Here is a 24,934-nt window from a genome sequence, read left to right on the forward strand (position 1 = left end):
TTTCCTTGAATTTTAAAGTTAACCTTGATAATGTCACATTTTCTACAATTTATTAAAAATATTACCTGTTATCATATTTAGAAAATGTTTAAAATGTCCTATTTTTAAAATTTTCCTTTTTTAATTTTAAAATTATTAAATTTAAAACATTAACAATAAAACTGAGAAATTTGAAAAATTTACATATAAATATTGAAAAGTTTATGAATTTTTTTATTTTCCACTTTTCAAATTTTAGTTCCACGAATTTTAAAGGTAAATTCTACAATTTCTTTAAAGTATTTTCTGTTTTCAAAAAATTAAAAATATTTAGTTACATTTAAATTGTAAAATTTTGGTACAAATGTATCGAAATTTTGAAAATTGTTAAAACAGAGAATTTCTAATTTCCAACTGCTTTTTCCTTGAATTTTAAAAGATAGATATTTAAAAGATTTCCTTAATTCCTTAACATTTTTAATATACTACAATTTGTTAAAAATATTTCCTGTTTTCATGTTTTCTTTTTCTTTATAGTTGTTAGCAAAAATTGATGATGTGTGTCCTTGAAAATGTATAAAAGTATATAATGGTTTCTTATTTTTTTTCTTTATACATAATAATATAAAATTTGTATGTAGTAGATTAATTAATTAAGCCAAAATTAATTAATTAGCATGAACAAAATGGCAGAGCTAAGTGAAAATTTGAATAACAAATAAATTAAATACGTCCATCACTCTCGTTTAAGCATATCGAGGCGAAAAGAAAAAACGCATTAAGTTTAATTCGAACGATCCCGCTGAGAATGGCAATTGAATTCGGATTCATTAACATTTTCGTGTTTCGCACGTGGAAATTAGTTGAACGCCGATATTGCTTCCGAGACTTAAATTATTAAAGCCGAAATCGATGAAAAACATTTGTTAATTGCTTCCCAAAACTCCGGCAACGTTTAATTTCTTTCCGCAAAACGGTTCAACTATTCGAAACATCGCTAATGGACTGTTGGCAATTATTTGATTCCCATTTCTCCACACTCCATCTTACCGCCGGCTGAATTAAATGAAATCATTTTACATTCATTTATTGCAAAAAACACGGCCATAAAATAATTTAATGTCGCAAATATTGCTCCGGGAAATACGAAATGAAAAAAAGGAAAATTATTGTCAATACATAAATTTACAATTTACCTTTAATGTCACTGATTTTATGGAACTCGAAGTTGTTTCAATGTTGAATAAATGTCTCATTTATTCATGATGGAACTGTTTGATCTAATAGAAAGTATTCGATAAAATAAGGGACAACATCATACAATATTCATCCCGCGTTCAACTTATATAAGACTCCGGGTTTCAGATCAGAAACGGAAGTTTTATGTCAAAGGTATAAAATGATATTTTGTCATCTAAAAAAAAATACGCGTAATAAGTTGAAATATGGTTGTCGAAGTTTTCTTGCTTGAGACTCATATCGGAGTATATTGTGAATAATTTGATTTGTTTGATGGAACATGATTGCTTTTTAGGCTATTTGAAAAATTAATAAAAAATTTAAGAAACAAACTTTGAACTAGAACTTGAGACAACAAACTTCAAAGTCGCTGCAGCTGTTATTTATTTTCAACTCATTTTTCTATTCAATTTGAAGGTCCTGAATATATTGAAATGATGTTACAATTTTCAAATAATTTAATCAAATTGTCAAAAACAAAAATGTAATATTAAGCAACATAAAATTGTGTAATTTTTTAATGTTGTAAATACCATTTAAAATTGGATGATTTTTATAAAAAAACATCATTTTGATGATCTATATATTTTGGTACAATTTTTGTAAATGTTTTGAATATGTTTGTCATGTTCAATATTGAAAATATTCAAATTATTATTATTGTTTTCTATGAAAATGACAAATTTAAATAGATTCTAAAAATTGAAAAATTTCAAAAATTTAAGCATTTATATTTAAAATTACGTGAAAATTTCTATTTTCTGTATAATTTTCAATTTTCATTAGTTTTTTTGGATATTGGACAAGTTTATTTTTGAAACAGTTAAATTTAAAAATAATCGACTTTCCATTGTTTTTAAATTATTGAATATTATTGTAGAATCGTAAATTTTACATATTAATTTCTTTTTGTTTTTTTCTTTTCATAAAGTTTTCAGTTTTGTATAATTTTTTTCTTGAATTTTTGAGATGTATATTTGAAATTGTTTCGTTTCATATTTTTCAATTTTTTAAAGCATTTTAAGTCTTTGTGAAAATGTTTCAAAAATCGTTTAAATTTTTTTCAAAAAATTTACAATTTTTATAATATTTTCCTTGAAAATATTACATTTTTTCCAAGTTTTTAATGACTCAAAAGTTGGAAATTTTATAAAATGTTTTTTTCACTGAGTTTCCAATTTTGTGTATTTATTTTCTTTGAATTCTTAAGATGTGTGTCAATGAAAATGTTCAATTTTTTATATTTTTCAATTTTTATAAGTACTTCAAGTTTTTATGATTTTTTTCCTTATAATTTTTTGTAAAAATTTACTCAAAAATTCTAAATGTCATAAAATGTTTCACAGTTTTTTCACAGAATTTCCGGTTTTATAACAAATTTATAAAAAATTTTAATTTTTTCACAGAATTTCAAGCTTTTTTAATTTTTTTTTGAATTTTTAAACTGCGTGTCCTTGAAAACATTACACTTTTTTAATTTTTACAACTTTTTAAAGGATTTCAAGTTTTCATGATTTTTTTCTCATAAATTTTGGAGAAAAGTTTTTTAAAAGTCGTAAATTTTATAAATTGTTAATTTTTTGCATAAAATTTATAATTTTTATAATACCTTTTAATAATTTTTAAGATGTGTCCTTGAAACGTCACATTTTTTAGATTTTGTAGTTTCTTAAGTTTTTCTAATTATTTTTCATAAGCTTTGATGAAAAATATCTCAAAAATTATTAATTTTACAAAATGTTTCGTTTTTTTTTCTTAATTTTTAAGATATGTGTCCTTGAAAATGTTACATTTTTTATATTTTTCATGATAATCAGTTTTTGTTATTTTATTTTATAATTTTTTATAAGAATTAACTCAAAAATTGTAAATTTTATAAAATGTTTCAATTTTTTCACAGAATTTCCAGTTTTTATAATTATTTTTCTTAAATTTTTAAGATGTGTGTCCTTGAAAATATTATTATTTTTTTTTTTTTAAATTTTGGTGTTCTGAAGGATTTCAAGGTTTTTTTCAAGTTTTGTTGAAAAAATTCTCAACAATTATAAATTTTAAGTGTTTCATTTTTTCACTGAATTTTTACGTGGTGAGTCCTTGAAAATATTTAATTTTTTAGATTTTCCAATTTTTTAAAGGATTTTAAGTTTTCATAAATTTTTTCTCGTAAGTTTTGATGAAAAATTTCTCAAAAATTTTAAATTTTATAAAATGTTTCAATTTCCAATTTTTTTAATTATTTTTTTTTTTGAAATTTTAAGGTGTGTGTCCTTGAAAACATTACATTTTTTAGATTTTCCAATTTTTTAAAGAATTTCTACTTTTCACAACTTTTTTCTTACAGAGTTTGGTGAAAAACTTCTCAAAAATTATAAATTTTACAAAATGTTTTATTTTTTCATTAAATTTTTAAGATGTGTGTCCTTGAAAATATTACATTTTTTAGATTTTTCAATTTTTTTTAACAATTTCAAGTTTTCATAACTTTTTTCTCACAAGGTTTGGTAAAAAACTTCTCAAAAAATATAAATTTTATAAAATATTTCATTTTCCATTGAATTTTTATGACGTGTGTCCTTGAAAACTTTATATCATTTATATCTTTCGATTTTTAAGGGATTTTTTGTATTTTTCTTCATAATTTTTGGCGAAAATTTTCAGTTTTCACAATTTCTTTTCCCAGAATTGTACGTATGTCCTTGAAAGTGTCACATTTTTTAGATTCCCTTGCAGAATCTCAATTTCAACAGTGTCCCCGGCCCGTCACCGACAACAAAGAACCGGAGCGGGGAACTTTCGCATTTCATCAAATCATCGAAACTAGCAAACACACAAACGGATCGAGGCCTAATGGGATGTCGGGGGTGGTTGCGGTACGGCCGAGAAAAACGAATTTCGTGGCGGACGCCTGACAAGGGTGGCGGTGGGTGGTGGTGCGCCGCCGTTTCATTCTCACCGACGCCCGTGACATCCATTACTCGCCGCAAGCAACAACGGGGCATTAGATTGTTACGGGGGAAATCTCCTTCACCTCCCGAGTTCCGGGATAAGTAACACTGGGGTAGCACGGAGGTGCAATCTAGTTTTTTTTGTTGCTTGATAATCCTCGTAAATAGTAAATAGAGTGGGACACCCTTCTGTGGTTTAATTACCACTTCCTTACACACTTTTTCCATTACTAATTAATTAAATTTACATTTTTTACTTATTATTATACGGTGAATCAAAGATTAATAAAATTTTAGATTGAATATTAAAATGTTAATGATTTTTTTGAGCCTTACTTTTGATTTATTATGGACGTGTAAGATGTTTATCATCCAGTGCATCAATTATATATTTATTGATTCCTTGTTTATCCCTCAATTCATAAAGAAAAATAATTGCCACTTAAAAATCTCAAAGAATAGCTGACGTCCTCCTTTCATCACAAAAGTGCCCGCCCCCCATTTTATTTTCCCTTACATAATACTGAAAAATATCTCGACTCATCAACGGGAATGTTCTCAGATTTATCCCATCGTTTTATTTGTTTCTTTGCAACGGACGGGATAGCCTTAATAAAAACCTCATCTACCCCGACAATGAAACATTATCTGCAATATGTTGAAGTCCGATAACCTTCACCCGATTTTTAAATTTTATTCCATTGTTATTTCAAGATAAAGGTTTTATTTGTAATAAAATAATGGAAATGTTCAGTACTTCGATTATTCTTCTTTTGATGCTGTTTGGAGATATGGCAACAATGTCGTCAGGACGCTGTTGTTATTACCCCTCTTGAAAAATGTATACTTAAGAAAAAGTAGACTTAATAGAATTAAATTTGAAGTAGTAATTAATATCGAAGTACATAATTCTCCAAATAGCATAAATTAAGATAAACAAGAGCACATTCCCAGTAAATATTTGTTTAAATTTGAGTAGTTGTTCATTAAAACATACATTAACGAATCAAACTCAAATACGTAGTAAACATCAGAATTGACGTCAATCAAATTAAGTAATGTGTTGTTGAAAAGGCAGTACATCCTCACTCCCCAAGAAAAAGTGTTTTCTCATAATTGTCTTAAAATTGTATATATTCTTTCAGAACTTACAATATGTTATTAACAATTTTTATGTATAATTTTCATTATTATTTTTAAATGAAGATTGGAGGATTAAAAGAACTTTAATTTCCTTACAATTTTAAATGTCTATATATTTCAAATTATAAAATATTGATTGATTGATGATTTTTTTATTATATACCATCAAAGTTTTAAAAATTTTGACATTTCTTACTTAATATACAATTTTTGAACCTATAAAATTGGTTTGTTAAGACAGAAAATTTAAATATTTAATCCTTAAAATCGTAAACAAATTAATAAATTTTTATATTTTTAAATTAATATATATTCTTACAGAATATCATGATTTAAGTTCTTCTCTTAAATTAAAAAACATTAATGTTTTTAATTTATTTTTGATGAAATTTTAAATGTTATTAACTTAATTTTTAAAATTGGCAATATTTCAGTCATATTTTACTGAAAAACATTAAATATATCATAAAATGTACCTAAAGTGTTCAATTTTTAAAATTTTATATTTTACAGAACATCATTTTGATTTTTTATGTCCTTAAGCCCATTTTTATTTCTTAAATAATTAATTATATTTATTTTTATTAAAACGTAAAATTTAATAAAGATTGCTTTAATATTGTGAATAATTATGTATACTTTCTTACAGATTTTTATTTTTTCTTACAGTATATCAAATAATGCCATTTACATATATTTTTTTTTCACATCTTACAGAATATCATTTTGATTTTTGACGTCTTTAAGACCTCTTTTTTATTTCTTGAAGTTGAAAATTCAAATTTTCTGAAATATATTATATAAAAAAGTATAAAACTTACACATTTTTAAAATTATATTTTTCTTACAAAATATCATTTTTTTTACAGAATATAAAAATTTTAATTTATGCCATTTACATATGTTTTTAAAAATTTTAAATACTCGAAATTCTGTCCTTAAAATTGATCACATTTTAATTTATGATATTTAAACATGCTTTAAAATTATATTTATTGATTTTTAAACGTTAAATTTTATTATCTATCCTTAAAATTGACGTTTTTCAAAATTATTTAATTAAATAAACATAAAATACTCATTAAGTTTGAGTTTTAAAAATTCAAATTTCTGAATTAATAAAAAAATTTTAATGAAGTTTGAAAATTCAAAATTTTATTAACTTCATTTTGAAATTTTTCCACATCTTACAGAATATTTATTTGATTTTTCATGTTTTTAACACTTTCTTTTTTATTTTTTACAATTGGAAATGTTTTTAATTGTATTATATTAAAAAGTAGAAAATTTAATAAAGATTGCTTTAAAATTTTTAAACTATATATACTGTATATATTTTCTTCCAGAATATCACTTTTTTCTGACAGAATGTCAAATTTTATTTTATGCCATTTACACATTCTTTTAAATTAATTTTAATGAGTTTTAAATTATAATAATTCTATACATAAAATAAATAGTTTTTCAATTAAATAAAATATGAAATAAAGTTTTTCTAAAGATTTAAATTTCATTTTTTCTTACAGAATATCAAAATTGGAAATTCAAATTTATAAATTATTAAGTATATATTGTTCTATCTTAAAATTATTTGTAAATATTTATTATATTTAAATTTATTATTTATATTTATATATTATTTTAATATTTAGAAAATTTTTGATAATTTATAATAACATAACATACACAATGTTGTGACATTTAATACTCATTTAAAAAATAAATAAGCATTTGTCAGTCGACATTAATTAATGGATCAAATTAAGTTAAACAAGAGTACTTTCCCATTAAAGATTTACCTACCTTTGACTAGAAATTACCGAAACACACATTAATGTATCAAAATGTCATTAGGTCCTTTGCCCATCAAAATGAAATAATTCTATTAATAAACAGCAAAACCTCTCCAGAATCCCTCAAGGTGCACCTAACTCAAATTTTTTGGCAGATAACCTAATTGAAAATTTTCCACATCCGCGAATTTAATAATGTGCGTTAAAACGAATACGGTTCGACGTCAGCCCCGCGGGCCTTTGTCGCCCGGATTCACTCGCCGATGACGTCTGTATCGTCGAGTAATGACGCTGCACCCGAACCAGGTTCGGTAGTTTCTCAACTAACGAAGTCTCAGTCCCCGGAATTCTTTGAAGTTCATTATTGGCTTTTGTGCGTCTGAACTAGTAAAAACTCATCGATTCCTTATTCCGTTATCTCAAAACTCGAGTTTTAAGTCGAGGCGTTCGGGGCATTTATCAGCTTTTGTCTGATGGGGCATAAATTTTGATTATCTTTGGCAGGTTTGACGATTTAATTTAATTTTCAAGCCAAGATTTGTGGTCATTGTAATAGAACATTTAATTGTCAATGTCAATAAAGAAGAAAGTTCTTTTTACTTTGTTTTAAATTGTAACTAGATTTTACAGTGGTGGAAAAAAGTGTGGGATATTTATTCACTAGTTACAAATGTTATTTAATCTTTTCCATAATCTGTTGCAAATCTGAACAAACCTAATTTAAATGGTCCCTTACTTAATTATTATTTTTACAGGTTTATTACATGTTTTTACATATACGAAAAATCCTATTTTTTTCCACTATTGTAGATATTTTAATTTAGAAGATTGAGTTTCTGGGATTCAGGTTAATTAAATTTAGTTCCGAGGTCAAATTAGGAATTTCATACCTAGAATTAAACTGCAATTAGCCAACTGTAGCTGAAACTGCCTTTGACTTAACCCCCCTTCTTATAACAGCTTAATATCCTTTAGTAGTCTTCCTGCACTGCAGGAAGGACGTAAAGGAAAACCTCAACGTTTCAATTAGGAGGTACCAGTACATAAAAGAAAGAAATATTCCATCAGGACATATTAAGGCTAATTACTATATTTTTAAATTAACATATGTTCTTACAGAATATCAGAACAGATATACAGAATATTTTTATTTTATAACATTAAATACATCATAAAATGTACCTGTGTTTTTAAAATTTTACGTCTTACAGAATATCATTTTGATTTTTTATGTCTTTATGACCTCTTTTTTTATTTCTTAAATAATTAATTATATGTATTTATTATAAAAAGGTATAAAATTTATTAAAAATTGCTTTAATATTGTAAATAATTATGTATATTTTCTTACAGATTTTCGTTTTTTCTTACAGAATATCAAATAATGCCATTTACACATATTTTTAAATTAATTTTAATGAATTTTAAAAATTTTAAATTCTAATAATTCTATCTTTGATGATTCATGATTATCAAAATTTTTCAATTAAATAAAATATGAAATATTCATTAAGTTTTCCTAAAGTTTTAAAATTTCATATTTTCCTACAGAATATCAAAATTGGAAATTCAAATTTCTGAATTATTAATTAAATCTTATTGTCTTGTTTTAAAATTATAAAAAAATAAATTTTAATTAATTGTTAATGGAAATTTAAAATTTTATTAACTTAATCCCTAATTTGAAAATTTTTCAATTAATTTTCTTTTCTTGAAAATATATTAAATATTTCATGAAATGTACCTTAAATTGTTCAATTTAAAAAAATTCACATCTTACAGAATATCATTTTGATTTTTGACGTCTTTAAGACCTCTTTTTTATATTTTGAAGTTGAAAAATCAAATTTTCTGAATTATATTATATTAAAATGTATAAAATTTAATAAAGATTGCTTTAATATTGTAAATAATTATGTATATTTCTTACAGAATATCAAAATTGGAAATTCAAATTTATGAATTATTAATTAAATCTTATTGTCTTGTTTTAAAATTATAAAAAAATAAATTTTAATTAATTGTTAATGGAAATTTAAAATTTTATTAACTTAATCCCTAATTTGAAAATTTTTCAATTAATTTTCTTTTCTTGAAAATATATTAAATATTTCATGAAATGTACCTTAAATTGTTCAATTTAAAAAAATTCACATCTTACAGAATATCATTTTGATTTTTGACGTCTTTAAGACCTCTTTTTTATTTTTTGAAGTTGAAAAATCAAATTTTCTGAATTATATTATATTAAAATGTATAAAATTTAATAAAGATTGCTTTAATATTGTAAATAATTATGTATATTTCTTACAGAATATCAAAATTGGAAATTCAAATTTCTGAATTATTAATTAAATCTTATTGTCTTGTTTTAAAATTATAAAAAAATAAATTTTAATTAATTGTTAATGGAAATTTAAAATTTTATTAACTTAATCCTTAATTTGAAAATTTTTCAATTAATTTTTTTTATTGAAAATATAATAAATATTTCATGAAATGTACCTTAAATTGTTCAGTTTTAAAAATTTATTGTTTTGTTTTAATTTTATAAAAAAATAAATTTTAATTTATCCTTAAATTTGAAAATTTTAAAAAAAATTAAATTTATCCTTAAATTTGAAAATTTTTCAATTGATTTTTTTTTGAAAATATATTAAATATTTCATGAAATGTAATCTTAAATTTTAAAAATTTTACATCTTATAGAATATCATTTTGACGACTTTAAGACCTCTATTTTATTTTTTGAAGTTGAAAATTCAAATTATCTGTATTATATTATATTAAAAAGTATAAAATTTAATAAAGATTGCATTAACATTGTAAAATATTTTTAAAATTATATTTACTATATATATTTTCTTACTAAATATCATTTTTCTTACAGAATATTAAATTTTAATTTAATCAGGCTAATTAAATTTAGTTCTGAGGTCAAATTAAGAATTTTATGCCTAGATTTAAGCTGCAATTAGTCAACTGTAGCTGAAACTGCCTTTGACTTAACCCCCCTTCTTATAAAAGCTTAATATCCTTGAATAGTATCCCTGCACTGCAGGAAAGACGTAAAGGAAAACAGTTGTCACCAGAATGGATGTTATATTTAAATTTGAAAGATAAATTCAGTAATTCAACTCACAATATTAATTAATAGAATTGATTAAAAATGTTCTGCACTAGTAGCTTAGACAATATCATTAATTTCACAGATATTAATGATTTGAATGTCAAAATAGGACAATCAAGTTGTATTATAGAGTATATACTTTATAAATTCCTTGGCAGAAGCTTATAAAAGTCCTCCATCAACATAAATCAGCCCCTTTTTATTAAATACTCCATGAAATTATCTCTTTCTCGTAATACCAAAAACTGGCAAACTTGCAAATGATATTAATATTTCAACCAGTGGAAGAATAAAGCAAAGAGAGATTTACTCGGAATTAATTCAAGTAGCAAAAACTGGCCGGGATAAATTTATTGTGGGGCGTACACACTTAAAATTAAACGGCATATCTACGAGAGAGAATAAAGATATTATTTAACTTTACGGAAGTGTTTGGGCATTAATAATGTAGTAAATTTAATTAAATTGATACCGGGCACGCTCATGTTGATTCGAATTTAATTTGCCTTTGTGCGAATTCAAAGTGGATTTTATGTGCTTCACAAAAGGGTGTTGTTGAGACCTCAAAAATTGTTGTATTTTTCTCTGTTTCGGTGTGGATTTTTGGCACTTATTCAGCGAATATTTATTAAATTTTAGTGAACCCAGATCAGTTCATTAAAGCAACTAGTTTCGTTCTTGTTTCAGGCACATTATAAAGTAATGTGTTTATTAAGGCTGTGAATGTGGAGACAAAGCAAGATGACTTTATAATGATACTGGCAACATCCAGCCTCATATTCGACAACAAAGGAAACAAACGTAATATGCACCTCTGGAGGACTTGAAAGCGATGGCGAATTTAATAGACGTAACTGGTACAAATATCATCAATACAAAAGCATCAAAACAATGTCGCACTGTGCCCTAAAATCACTATTTATTTTATAAATATAGTACGTCAAAGATTTTTCGACTGTTTCTTGTTTAATTTGGATTTAGACACTGTTTTCTCCATACCATAGGCTCACAAAAGAAAAAAGGATTTATTTAGTTATCTCTCTTGGTAAAACTAAATCAAATAGGCAGTATCTTAAAAGCTAAAAATGAAGACATTTTTTGTAATTAACACATTAAAAAATATCCCAAATTATTCCTGCTGTAAAAAATGTCTTACTCCTCTTAGTTGAAATTAACAACACATTAGTGAGACGCAATTGACTTTCGCTTTCAAACACTAAAACAGACAAAAAAATAGATTGATGTGTTCTTTGATGGAACAGAGGAGGTTTGGAGTATAATTTGTGTGCGATACGATCTCCTTTATTTTGCTTACAGATACAAAACAAATATATCGAGAACGGCACAAATACGAGGAGCCCCAACAACTTTGGCCCTTTGGCAATTTTCCGCTTTATTTGCTGTAATCTTAAATTACTTAGTGGAACATTTTTTTTTTTGGCCGCAGACGTTCTATTTACCACTAAAGATTCGAATTAAGATTGTGTTTTTTGTTTGAATATGGAGGGATGAAGCAGGAATCAAGATTTGGAGTGGTTATTAACTGTGTTTTTATTTCGGGGCTTAAAATAATATGTGAAATATTATTTTATGGTGATTTATGGAAATTTATCACATTAATGCATTCATATATTCTGTGTTGTTAAATTATATAAAGGTAATTTTAAATAAAATACCATTTAGTTTAGAAAATAAATGGTCATTGTGAAATGTGTCATGGTTAATGATTAATATGCTTTTAAATTTTCTGGTTTTAATTTATTTTGTAATAAAGATAAATACAATATAATTTGTCAGTATTTATCAATATTCGACTATTTAAATTTTAATATTATTTTATTTTTATTCTGTGGTGGCTTTGTTAAAAAGCTTTATATATTATAATCTAAATTATCGTCCTTTTTGAGATACATTTATTTAAAAAATAAAAAGTTTTAATTGGTAATAAAAGTAAGCATTAATTGTTGTTAAAAATATAGTAATTATTTTTTAAATAAAATTAATTTATTACAGTAATTATTAAAAGATAATTTTTAATACATTTTATTTTAAAAATTATGAAAAGTAAGGCAAAAAACATATGTATTTTTAAATTATTATTACTTTTCCGCATTTTTATGACAGTTTAATTTTTAAATGTAAAGAAAAATAATTTTTTTAATAATTAAAGTATTGCAAATTATAAAATTAAGTCAATATCAATATTTTTTTAAAAGTATTTTCAAATAAAAATTTAATTTATAATTTGCAGAAAAAAGATATTTATAAAATATTAAATTAAAAAAAAAACAAGAGCATTTTGAATGACCACAATAACAAACTATAATTATTTTATTTAATTTTAGAAGAAATTTGAATATTTTAAAAAATTTATAAAAACAACCATTTTAACAATAAATTGTTTAATTATAAAAGAATAATTTAATCAAATCAATAACAAATTGAATAAATAATATTTTTAATATGAAATAAAATGTTCAAATTCAAAAATAGATAAAATATAATTTATAGAGGAAATTTATTTAATGAATATAAAAATTTATATATTAATATTAAGATAAATTAAAAAATAGCAAAATTCTTTAATTATAGAAGACAATATAAATTGAATATTTTTAATAATTTCTAAAAACCCAAAAATAAAAAATAAATTATTCAATTATAAGAAAAATATTTTTATCAAATCAGTAATAAATTGTAGTTTTAATGTTAAATAATATATTTAAATTGGAATATATAAAATTGTAAAAGAAATTTCTTTAATGAATTTGAAAATTTCTAAATTTTTATTTTAATATTAAGATAAATTAAAAAATAACAATAACCACAATATTTGAATTTAAAATAAATTATTCAATTATAGAAGAAAAAATGAATATAAAATAAATTTGAATATTTTATATAATATTATTTTAAAAATAAATTATTCAATTATAAAAAAAATAATTTAATCAAATCAAGACTTTTTTCTATAATTTTTAATAAGAAATAAAATGTAGAAGAGTTAAAATATAATTTATAAAAGAAATTTATTTAATAATTGTGGTTATGTATAACCACAATAATAAAATTTAAAATAAAATATTCAATTACAGAAGAAAATATAAATTAAAAATAATATTTTTATAAATTTATAAAGACTATAATTTTAACAAAATTCAGTTGTGTAAAAAATAATTTTATCAAATGAATAATGATTTTTATAAATAATATGTTTAATATGGAATAAAATGTTTAAATGAGAATAAAAAATATATGTTTTATAAAAGAAATTTGTTTATTGAATATATTTAAGTTAAATGTATTATTAATAATCACAATAATAACATTTAAAATAAATTTTTCAATTATGGAACAAAATATAAATTTAAAATAAATTTGAATATTTTTACAAATGTCCATCATTTTAAAAATAAATTATTCAATTATAAACAAATAATTTAATTAAATCAATAATAATTTTAATAAATAATATTTTTAATATAAAATAAAATGTTTATTTTAGAATAAATAAAATATAATTTATAAAAGAAATTTGTTTAATGAATATAAAAATTTTAAAATTTAATATTAAGATAAATTAAAAAATTAGCAATATTATGAATAACCACAATAATAAAATTAAAAAAAAGTATTTATTTATAGAAAATAAATTTATTTATTATTTTGTTTTATTTTTTGCAACTTAAATTTATCAATTAAATAGATCAATTTTATAACTAATTTTAACATAAAAATTTTCGTATTTTTAATTCTTTCATAATTTAAATTCTTTAAAATAAAACTAGTAATTGACTCTTATTAAAAAAGGCAGTAAAGTACGATTACAAATATACAAATTTAAATATTTTTAAAAATTTATTAAAAATATCAATTAAAAAATATAAATAAATAATTTTATCAAATTAATAATGAATACTTTTAATTTGAAATAAAATGTTTATTAGGCAATAAATACTAGAGAAAATAATAAATTATCATTAAATTTAGTAAATATATAGAAATAAAATTTAATATAAAAGGCAATAATCTACTTTATTTTTACAAATAATAAAAATGAAATAAAAGTATAAAACAGTAATTTTATTTTTTTAGCATAAGTTAAATGCTAATAAACATTTAATTAGACTATAAAATATAGATAAATTAAAACAATAATTTGTATAAACATATTTTAAACACCAATAAACACTTATTAAAATGTTTACGTTCCTTGTCATAAAAAAGTTAAAAAAAGCAAGTGTTAATTTTAAATTTATGGTTTAGAAAATGTGTATTGTTTCCAGGTACCAGTTTATATGGGGGTGGATTTTAACGTTGGAACAACAGTGCGTCCAACTCGTATGACACCACTAGACACATGCTAATTAGTACATCAAGCTTGCGTTTAACATGATCACATTGCTTCAGGCGTTCTACATACATAATGTTTTGTTTTCACGCTCCATCATGTGGATAATAATACACCATTATATGGCATATTTTAACGTGGAACTCATGTTTTTGTCTAATTAATAAATTCCTGAATATTAACCGTGTTTGAATTTATAATTCTATTGTGTTATTGTCAACGTTATAAACTGATTTTGGTTGGGTGTTAGAATTATAAATAACTTATAATCGGGTTAATGTTCAGAAAATATACTCAGAGGCTTAATTAACACTGTCTGGAATTGTTGAAGATTGGGGCCTGAAGAAGCTCCTGAACAAAATGTGGGACTTCGTACGTCAAGGCTGATGTCTTAGAACTTTAGCTCTAAGAGAGGTCATTTTGTGCCCATTTGTACAATTACCAACCAGTTACTTGCTTTGGAATTTGGTCTTTTGTATATTTATCACCCTCCCAAGTTTATGTTTGGGATGATATGGACAAAGACGGTCTTTATATGTGGAAGCTTTCGAAATTCATTAAGATGAGGTTAAGCTGAGGTGATGACTCAAATACTCATTATAAGTTTTAAAATACTGTACCTTAAAAAAACAGTGAAATTTAGCCTCTGGATTAATTTATTCCATTTTCTGTGTCTCCGAGTGTAAAAATTACACTTCAAAACCAGATTTGTTTTAGGGGCACCGGAACTTTTTTAATATTTCACCTTATAAACGTTGGCAAAAGCCAAAACTATTAGATTTTCGACGGTGGAACTTTTTAAATAGTGCACCTTTGAACAAAAACGCATTTACGTCATTCTGAATAATTATGAAAGTTGGTCAAAAACGATGTTGGCTAAATGCAACCTTTTAAGTTTTCGTGTTCCATTTAAAAGTTTTAATCAACTTTTTAATCAAGTGAAAAGTTCGTTGATATCTTTTCGATAATCAAAACGTGTCGGGGACGAATTTTCGATTTTCTGCGTCTGGCATATTTTTAATCACATTAAAATCTACGTGACTTATTATGACGAGTAAGAACAAGAACGACATATGAGCCTAATTCCGGCCTAAGACCCATCCACGTCGTAATTTAGTTCAGCACGTGCGGTTCTCAATTAAATTTTTTTTTCATTGCGGAGTGACCCACAATAGAACGGGCTGTGATAAGCACGTTTTCAGCCTTCTTGTTGACACGCTTTTATGGTAACCGCAGAGTGCTGTTCAGGCAGCACTTTGCAAAAAACCCAAACCAAATTAGCCCGACATGAATTTACATTTCATTATTTCTGTTTTAAAATTTTAACTAAATTTACTAAAATTGCTTTGAACTAATACGAATTTTCGCCAACTCATTATAATTTAATGAACGAATTTTTCGTATTAAATTTCTTTAGAAATGCCATCATGAGTGAAATCAAGTTATAACTTAATGGACGAGTTTTTTTTCGAATTAATTTTCTTTAGTAAATAAAACAATTTAGACTCTTTAATAATCTGGATGATTTTTAAATTTAGGTAATAATTTATTAGGTGATCAATCATATTTCCATAAAAAGAATCTATGGGTTAATTTAAGGTGCTTTTATAAGCTTGAAAAACAATTTATCATGATTGAAATTTTATTGGCTTTTAATAAATCTTAATATAATAAATATTAAATTTTACCAAGGGTTAATGTAGCCTTTTTTAATATAATTTCTTTATGTGAAATATTAAGAAAAGCTCACATAATAAAAGTCTCATTAAATTCAGTTTGTAATATGGGAATGTAATTTGGCATAAAGCATAGTCATGCAATTTCGTCATAAAGCGGGTAATATTGCAGGTCTTACATGTTTGTATTAGACATGATCCTACATGAAACACATTTTACCTTCAAAACTGTTATTATTTAGATTAGAAGTTAAATAATGGTTATACACAGTGTGATTTCCAACTAATGAGACCATAGTTAAACACTTAATTATTTAAAAATTGTCTCGTTCAAAAATTAATCAATATTCAAAGCAAAATTTGATACGATAATTAACTTTTCCAAAATAACATACAATTTTTATTGAAAGCAATGTCTACAATAATGTCATTAACGTGGAATTAAGTTAATTTAATGTTCTAGGAAAAATGGTGCATGTTTCCATGAAATAATTAAATGAATCCCAATTGCAAACTAAAAATTCATGAGTACACGACATGTCAGCTGGTTGAAACATTAATTAACTAGATTTTTTTTATAGCATGAAACAAGGATGGTTCCTACGATTAATTTAATTTGTAACTGAACCTTTTTTAGTCTTTTGTTTAATGTGAGTTATTAAAATAATATTAATTTATTATTGTTTTTTTAATACAGTATTATAAAAATTATTACTTTCTTACTCCATAAAATGTTACATATATTTTTTTGAATTGTGCTGGACATAAATATAGCAACTTTAATTTTTAAAGGGAATTTTGTGTTATTTAATTTAACATTAACAGTTTGTATAATATCCTTTTTGTTTTAAAATTTTGGGACATCTCTGTGACAATGACTCGACCAAAAATAATGAATGTTTAAATAATTCTCCTCATATTTTTAATATATTTTGATAAGGTACTATAATTATGGCCTCTACTGTACATCAAATTTATTTTATTTAATTACAGTAGTTTACAAATAATAATGATTTTAATAAATACTATTTTTAATATGAAATATGTTTATTTTAGAATAGACAAAACATAATTTATAAAAGAAATATTCAAGAATGGATTTAATAAATAATAATATTAATAAGAAATAAAAGATTGGTCTTATAAAGGATTTTTTGCAACTTAGATTTATCAGTTAAGTAAATAAATTATAAAACTGTACCAATTTTAGTCTTTTCATTAATGTGAATTTTTTAAATAATATTGATTTATTATTGTTCTTTTACAGTATTATAAAAACTACTACTTTCTTACTCCATAAAATGTTACATATACTTTTTTTTTTAATTGTACTGAACATAAATAGCAAATTTAATTTTTAAAGGGAATTTTAATGATTAAATCTGTGTTATTTAATTTAACATTAACACTTTGTATAATATACTTTTACTTTTGTTTTAAAATTTTGGACCATCTTTGTTTCAAAGACTCGACCAAAAATAATGTTCAAATAATTCCCCTCATATTTTTAATATATTTTGATAAGTTACTATAATTATGGTCCCTACTGTACATCAAAATTATATTTTATTTAATTACAGTGGTTTATAAATTTTGTGAGGATTTGAAACAAAAAATTTTAGGCTTAATTTTATAAATGAAATTCAGTTTGTAATAACATTTTATAATTTTTACACTATTATTAACATCTTTGTTTCCAGAAAACCACAATAGTAATTAATCAACAATTAATATAAATTAAAAAATAGCAATATTATGATATAACCACAATAAGAAAATTAAAAAAAGTATTTAATTATAGAAGACGAAGAAGAATTTTATAATATTTTAGGTAATTTAAAATATTTAAGAATGGTTTTAATAAATAGTAATATTAATAAGAAATAAAAGATTTGTCGAATAAAGGATTATTTGCAATAAATTTAATAACTAATTTTAACATAAAAATTTGCAATGTTTAATTCTTTCATAATTTAAACTCTTTAAAATAAAACTAGTAATTCACTTTTTATCGGAATTAAAATTTATCCTGCTCAAATTTCTTAATAATAATTGAAAAAAAGTAGTAATTTTTTATGAAATAGTCTTATTACATACAACTTTAATTTTTAAAGAGAATTTAAAAAAATATATATAATATATTTTGGTAGGTTACTATAATTATGGCCTCTACTGTACATCACATTTATTTTATTTAATTATAAATTTTGTGAGATCCTGAAACACAAAATTTTAGGCTTAATTTTTTGATTTTTACCCTGTTATTAACATCTTTTTTATAGAAAACCATGAATATCAGTCTAAAAACACAACTAAGATTTTAAATCATTATAAAAAACGTTCTTTAATGTTTTAGTAATACAAAAAAAAAATGGTGATAAGATGTTGTAATGTAAGTTACTAACATCTAATGTCTTCTGTTTTTTATTTGGCCGTGATTTATACGGAGACGATTTAATAAAACTCCACTCTCTTCGATAAGAGCCGGATTAGCAACGTTCATAAACTCACTTCGAACTCTTATCTTACTTGAAAAATTCTGATTTTGCTCAATGAGTAATCTTGGTGATAAAAAAGGAAAGAGAATTTGATAAATGTTCCTTAAATAAGAGTAATTATTGCATGAATATTTAAAAAAAAAAAATAGGGTGTAATTGACATATAAATATAAAAATCAAGTTTTTTATTTAGCTTCAGTTATAGCATCAAATAAAGAAATTGTGTAAAAGGCAGTAGAACGCACTGCTTCAGTAAAATGGTCGTATTTATCCTATGAGAGGTTTAGAGGCCTGTTTATGGGCTGCAAAATGGTCGTAATAGAACCCTCCATTCAATCAACTAAAGAAATGTCTTTGTTTGACTTTTAGCAAGGACAATAAGAAGAAAAAGTTGCTATTTTTTCATACATTTATAATTTTTAATTTAAAATTAAAAAGTCAGACTGAAATATCAAAAATATTTACCGTCGAAAAGTTGATTTTCCTGTTAATTAGAGTAATCAGGAAGGACTTTCTGCTTATTCAAATTAAAATTAATTAATTTCAGTATTAAAATGTATTTTTATGATAAAAAAAAATTAACTGAGACTCACCTCTGCACACGCCCTCGCTGTCGCCGTGCCGATAGCGGCAGACGAGTCCTCGCTGCTGGTCGCAGGGCCGGTCCTCGCTGCAGGGCTCGCCCGCCTGTCGCGGACACTCCTCGCATTGCTCGCACGCCTGACCCACCACCGGACAGGTGCAGGGGTACGGGCATCGCGGCTGCTGTAAAACAAACTTCCCTGTATCGCGTTTTATTTTGCCTCGACTCTAGTCTAGAAGAATGTTTTAACATCTCAAACAAACATCTTTTCATTTCGTTTTTATTTTTTAGAGAATTTGTCGCAGTTTATTTTGTTGGGGGATGGAAGGTAATTTTGTTTCGGTTTTATTCAAGTCATTAACACTTTGAAAATTGGCGAATGAGCATATTTCATTAATTATATATTTAGATAATATTACGTGGTTTAAATATTGGTGAGTACGCAGTATTTCCAGCAATTAGTTTTTGCAGGATCTGCATAACATTTTATGTTATTATGTGTGAAAGGCATTTAAAATAAAACAGTTTTATTTTAATAATATTAAATCGGTTATATTGTTTCAAAAATATACTAAATTATTCTAAACTGATTATTTTTCAGTTTTCTTATATAATTGTATGGAAAATTGTATTTATGTTTTAAATTACCATTAAACAAATTCTAAGAATAAGTTGATTATTTTAAAAGTAATTTATCTTATCCACTGTTAGATCCATTTTTAACAGGTACTATTTATTTTTTTTTTTAATTAATCAATAAAGTAACCTTTAAAATACTATAAAAAACATGATTTCGATGTTTAATAAATGTTTAAACATCGTGAATGCGCAAACAAATTGTATAATTACAACTACATCCAAAAGGCAATTAATTTTATGTTTTCAAATATCTTATCCTAATTCATTTGAATATTCTAATTAAGTTTTTTGTTGCGCATCCACCATTTTTACAACTGTTCTTAAAAATGGCGAATGCGCCACCAAATCCAATAATTAGTTACTATTAAACAAATTCTAAGAATAAATTGATTATTTTAAAAGTAATTTATTTTATCCACTGTTTGATCCATTTTTAACAGGCACTATTTAAATTTTTTAAATTAATCAGTAAATTAACCTTTAAAATTCTATAAAAAACATGTTTTTGATGTTTAATAAATGTTTAAACATCGTGAATGCGCAAACAAACTGTATAATTATAACCACATCCAAAAGGCAATTAATTTTATGTTTTTAAATATCTTATCCTAATTCATTTGAATATTTTAATTAAATTTTTTGTTGCGCATCCACCATTTTTACCACTGTTCTTAAAAATGGCGAATGCGCCACCAAATCCAATAATTAGTTACTATTAAACAAATTCTAAGAATAAATTGATTATTTTAAAAGTAATTTATTTTATCCACTGTTAGATCCATTTTTAACAGGCACTATTTAAATTTTTTTAATTAATCAGTAAATTAACCTTTAAAATTCTATAAAAAACATGATTTCGATGTTTAATAAATGTTTAAACATCGTGAATGCGCAAACAAATTGTATAATTACAACTACATCCAAAAGGCAATTAATTTTATGTTTTCAAATATCTTATCCTAATTCATTTGAATATTTTAATTAAGTTTTTTGTTGCGCATCCACCATTTTTACAACTGTTGTTAAAAATGGCGAATGCGCCACCGAATCCAATAATTAGTTACTATTAAACAAATTCTAAGAATAAATTGATTATTTTAAAAGTAATTTATTTTATCCACTGTTAGATCCATTTTTAACAGGCACTATTTAAATTTTTTTAATTAATCAGTAAATTAACCTTTAAAATTCTATAAAAAACATGTTTTTGATGTTTAATAAATGTTTAAACATCGTGAATGCGCAAACAAACTGTATAATTATAACCACATCCAAAAGGCAATTAATTTTATGTTTTTAAATATCTTATCCTAATTCATTTGAATATTTTAATTAAATTTTTTGTTGTGCATCCACCATTTTTACCACTGTTGTTAAAAATGGCGAATGCGCACCAAATCCAATAATTAGTTACTATTAAACAAATTCTAAGAATAAATTGATTATTTTAAAAGTAATTTATTTTATCCACTGTTATATCCATTTTTAACAGGTATTATTTAAATTTTTTTAATTAATCAGTAAATTAACCTTTAAAATTCTATAAAAAACATTATTTTGATGTTTAATAAATGTTTAAACATCGTGAATGCACAAACAAATTGTATAATTACAACTACATCCAAAAGGCAATTAATTTTATGTTTTCAAATATTTTATCCTAATTCATTTGAATATTTTAATTAAGTTTTTTGTTGCGCATTCACCATTTTTACAATTGTTGTTAAAAATGGCGAATGCGCCACCAAATCCAATAATTAATTACTATTAAACAAATTCTAAGAATAAGTTGATTATATTAAAAGTAATTTATTTTATCCACTGTTAGATCCATTTTTAATAGGTACTATTTAAATTTTTTTAATTAATCAGTAAATTAACATTTAAAATTCTATAAAAAACATGATTTTGATGTTTAATAAATGTTTAAACATCGTGAATGCGCAAACAAATTGTATAATTATAACCACATCCAAAAGGCAATTAATTTTATGTTTTCAAATATCTTATCCTAATTCATTTGAATATTTTAATCAAGTTTTTTGTTGCGCATTCACCATTTTTACAACTGTTGTTAAAAATGGCGAATGCGCAGTAATCCAATAATTAGTTAATATTAATCAAATTCTAAGAATAAGTTAATAATATTAAAAGTAATTTATTTTATTCACTGTAATTTAATGCACAAAAAATTCAATATTTTTGGATATGAAATATGTTGTGACTTATATTTTATATCCAATTACAGTTTTATATATTTGTAATTAATACGTTACAATTTTGATTTATTTATATATTTATTTAATACTCAAATGTGATATTTTCATTTCTTTATGTGGAATGTTATTTGAAATAAAATTTATTTAATAATAAATGTAGTAGTAAAATAAAAATGTAATGAAAGCAAACTAATAATTTTTCTACACGTAGGTTTTTTTGGATTAGATTAGGTTAGGCAACTTGATGATTTTCATTTAAATCATTTTTACATTTTTTATATTTTTTATATTAAATAAGTACTGACGGAGTTGGTTTACTGTTTCACACATACACTCTAATAACATCGTCTTGGAGATTTTTATCTGGCGTCGTGACGGATTAATCCCATCTGTACGCACCGCCTTAAATGATTATAAATGATGGTAGACATTAGGCAGTTACACGGCACGGATTTAACCTATTTTGATGGATGGCCCGGTCCCGCGTAATACGCCGTCGACTCCGCAGTCATTTTGTATCTCATTAAAATTTCAGGACGACGTCTTCGTCGACGCACACAACTTTCCCCATTCATTACGTCAATTTGACACTCAATTATTTCCGGTGATCGATTCGATTCTTATAACCCCCCGTGTCGGTGCGAAATAAATCCGTTTTCAATCGACTTGGCTGAATGCTAAATAAATATTTCCTTGGACTTGTAATCAATAAGACAAGGTTCACGTCGACCTGCTTTATTCCTCAACGGGGCGGATCGGTCGAAGGTTACGGGGGCTAAATTATTATTTATACATTCAGTTACACGTAAGTCATGCAGCAACAGTTCCAAAGGTTGAACACATTAAAATATCTGCATAATTTTCAACTATCAACATAATGATGACGTTGGTAATGATTATGATGATGATAATAATTATAATGATCAAAATAACAATGAATGAATCAATTTGAAAACCTCAAGTTTATCCAAAAATGAGTAACAAAAGGGTTGTTTTTAAAAGCTGATCAATTTGACATCCAATGAGCCACATAATATATTAAGGCGATGAAAATAATGATGAATATATTGATATCAGAATCTCAAGTTTATTCAAAAATTAGTGACAGAAGGATTTGATTTGATATCAGATGACCCACACAAAACATTAATTATTTACCAATATTAACACCCATTTTTAACAAACAACAATGATAAATGATCGTCTCCACATACCTGAAATAAATTTTCAATTTAATCCACCACAACATATTAATAATATATAAATGTATTGATATTTTCGCATATGAATATGGTGCACAATCCATCAATACATTCATTATTTGACAAACAATCAATCAGCTACAACCGTACTTAATCAACAGTGCATTGCTTTGTACTGATCTCGTTATTATATAGATTAATCACGTACAAATGCAATAATATATCGCATTTGTTTAATATATAAAATTATCGTTGTATTAAAACGCAAATGCACAGCCAAACTACAATATTTCATTTACAAATTATATCCAACTAAATAATCCACATTGGAGTGTTTAAATCCGATTAACGTAATTGTTTAACTGAAGTTTAAAATGTTATAAATTAATTTTTCAAATGCGAGGTAAAATCACGAGTTTACAGAGGAAAATGGATTATTTATATAATATGCAAATTGCGTTATTTTGTTTGTTAATGATTTTATTTCGACGTTAATTATTGTTGTTAGTTAGTTATTCGAATCGTTCATATAAAAACGATAAAATGTAATTGTTATATGATAATGAAAACTAAATAACAAATTATTTTTGCCACAAAGAAAGAGGTTTTTAATTTTCTTTTAATAAATAAATAATTGACAAACTGGATTAGATTTTTTTTAATAATTTTTATTTTACCTAAATAAAATAAATATTTGTTTTTTTTAGCAAGAAAAGTAATATATTCTGTGTAATTATTTTAGTGACTGATGAAAATATATTAATACTAATTAATCTTTTTGATAAATTGAATATATTACACAAGGTTTCTTTTTTAATTTTAGTTTAGTATTAAACTGAAAATTAATAAATAAATAATTAATATAATAATTTAAATACATTGTTATGTTTTCTGTTTTGGTTTTTAATTATAATTATTTCAGATATAAAGATCAAAATATCATTATAGAAAATTAAAAAGTTAATATTTTTTATTAATTATTATTTATTATATTATTGGACGTATTCACCAATATTTCAACTGTATCAATAATAAATATGTATAATATTTTCAATATTTATATACAATAAAGTAATTATATCAGATAGAAAAATTACTATCGTGTCATATAACAAAAAAATATATAAAAAATATATATTATTATTAAATATACATCCCATTAATTTCAATTAATATGAACATTGATACTTTTTTGATTCGGAAAATATAAATATATTATTATGTTGAAACAATGAATATAATTAATGTGGTAAATTTAATTTCGACAGTTACTAATTAGTAATATAATATTAAAAACATAAATTACTAAAAAAACACATTTAGAAAAGTCCCCAATAATAAAATAAAAATCAGTTGTTGAAGATACTTTTTTAACATTTGAATTAAATTTTTATAGCTTGTAAATAATCAATATATTTAATTAATTATTTCTTTTTAATAATTATTATTTCATCTGTAAAAGTCAAAATATCATTATAGAAAGTTGAACTGATAAAAAGTATTAAAAAATAAATTAATATTTTATATTAATTATATA

At 23.6% G+C, this 24,934-nt stretch overlaps 1 protein-coding gene and 1 long non-coding RNA gene across 2 annotated transcripts in view; both read right to left on the reverse strand.

The window, feature by feature from the left end:
* Nucleotides 1–24,934, reverse strand: part of LOC109598845 (CCN family member 4) — a 170,122-nt gene that overhangs the window by 48,345 nt on the left and 96,843 nt on the right. The window contains exon 3 of the mRNA XM_049962381.1: nt 19,348–19,519. Coding sequence (XP_049818338.1) covers nt 19,348–19,519 — 172 coding nt within the window. The remainder of the gene's footprint in view (nt 1–19,347; nt 19,520–24,934) is intronic.
* Nucleotides 22,318–22,737, reverse strand: LOC126264436 (uncharacterized). The gene is made up of 2 exons (XR_007547150.1): nt 22,654–22,737; nt 22,318–22,597 (listed from the first exon to the last, which is right to left on the reverse strand). It is a non-coding gene; the product is annotated as an uncharacterized LOC126264436 (long non-coding RNA).

Source organism: Aethina tumida, chromosome 2 (genome assembly GCF_024364675.1).
Source record: "Aethina tumida isolate Nest 87 chromosome 2, icAetTumi1.1, whole genome shotgun sequence".
Taxonomy (NCBI): Eukaryota; Metazoa; Arthropoda; class Insecta; order Coleoptera; family Nitidulidae; genus Aethina; species Aethina tumida.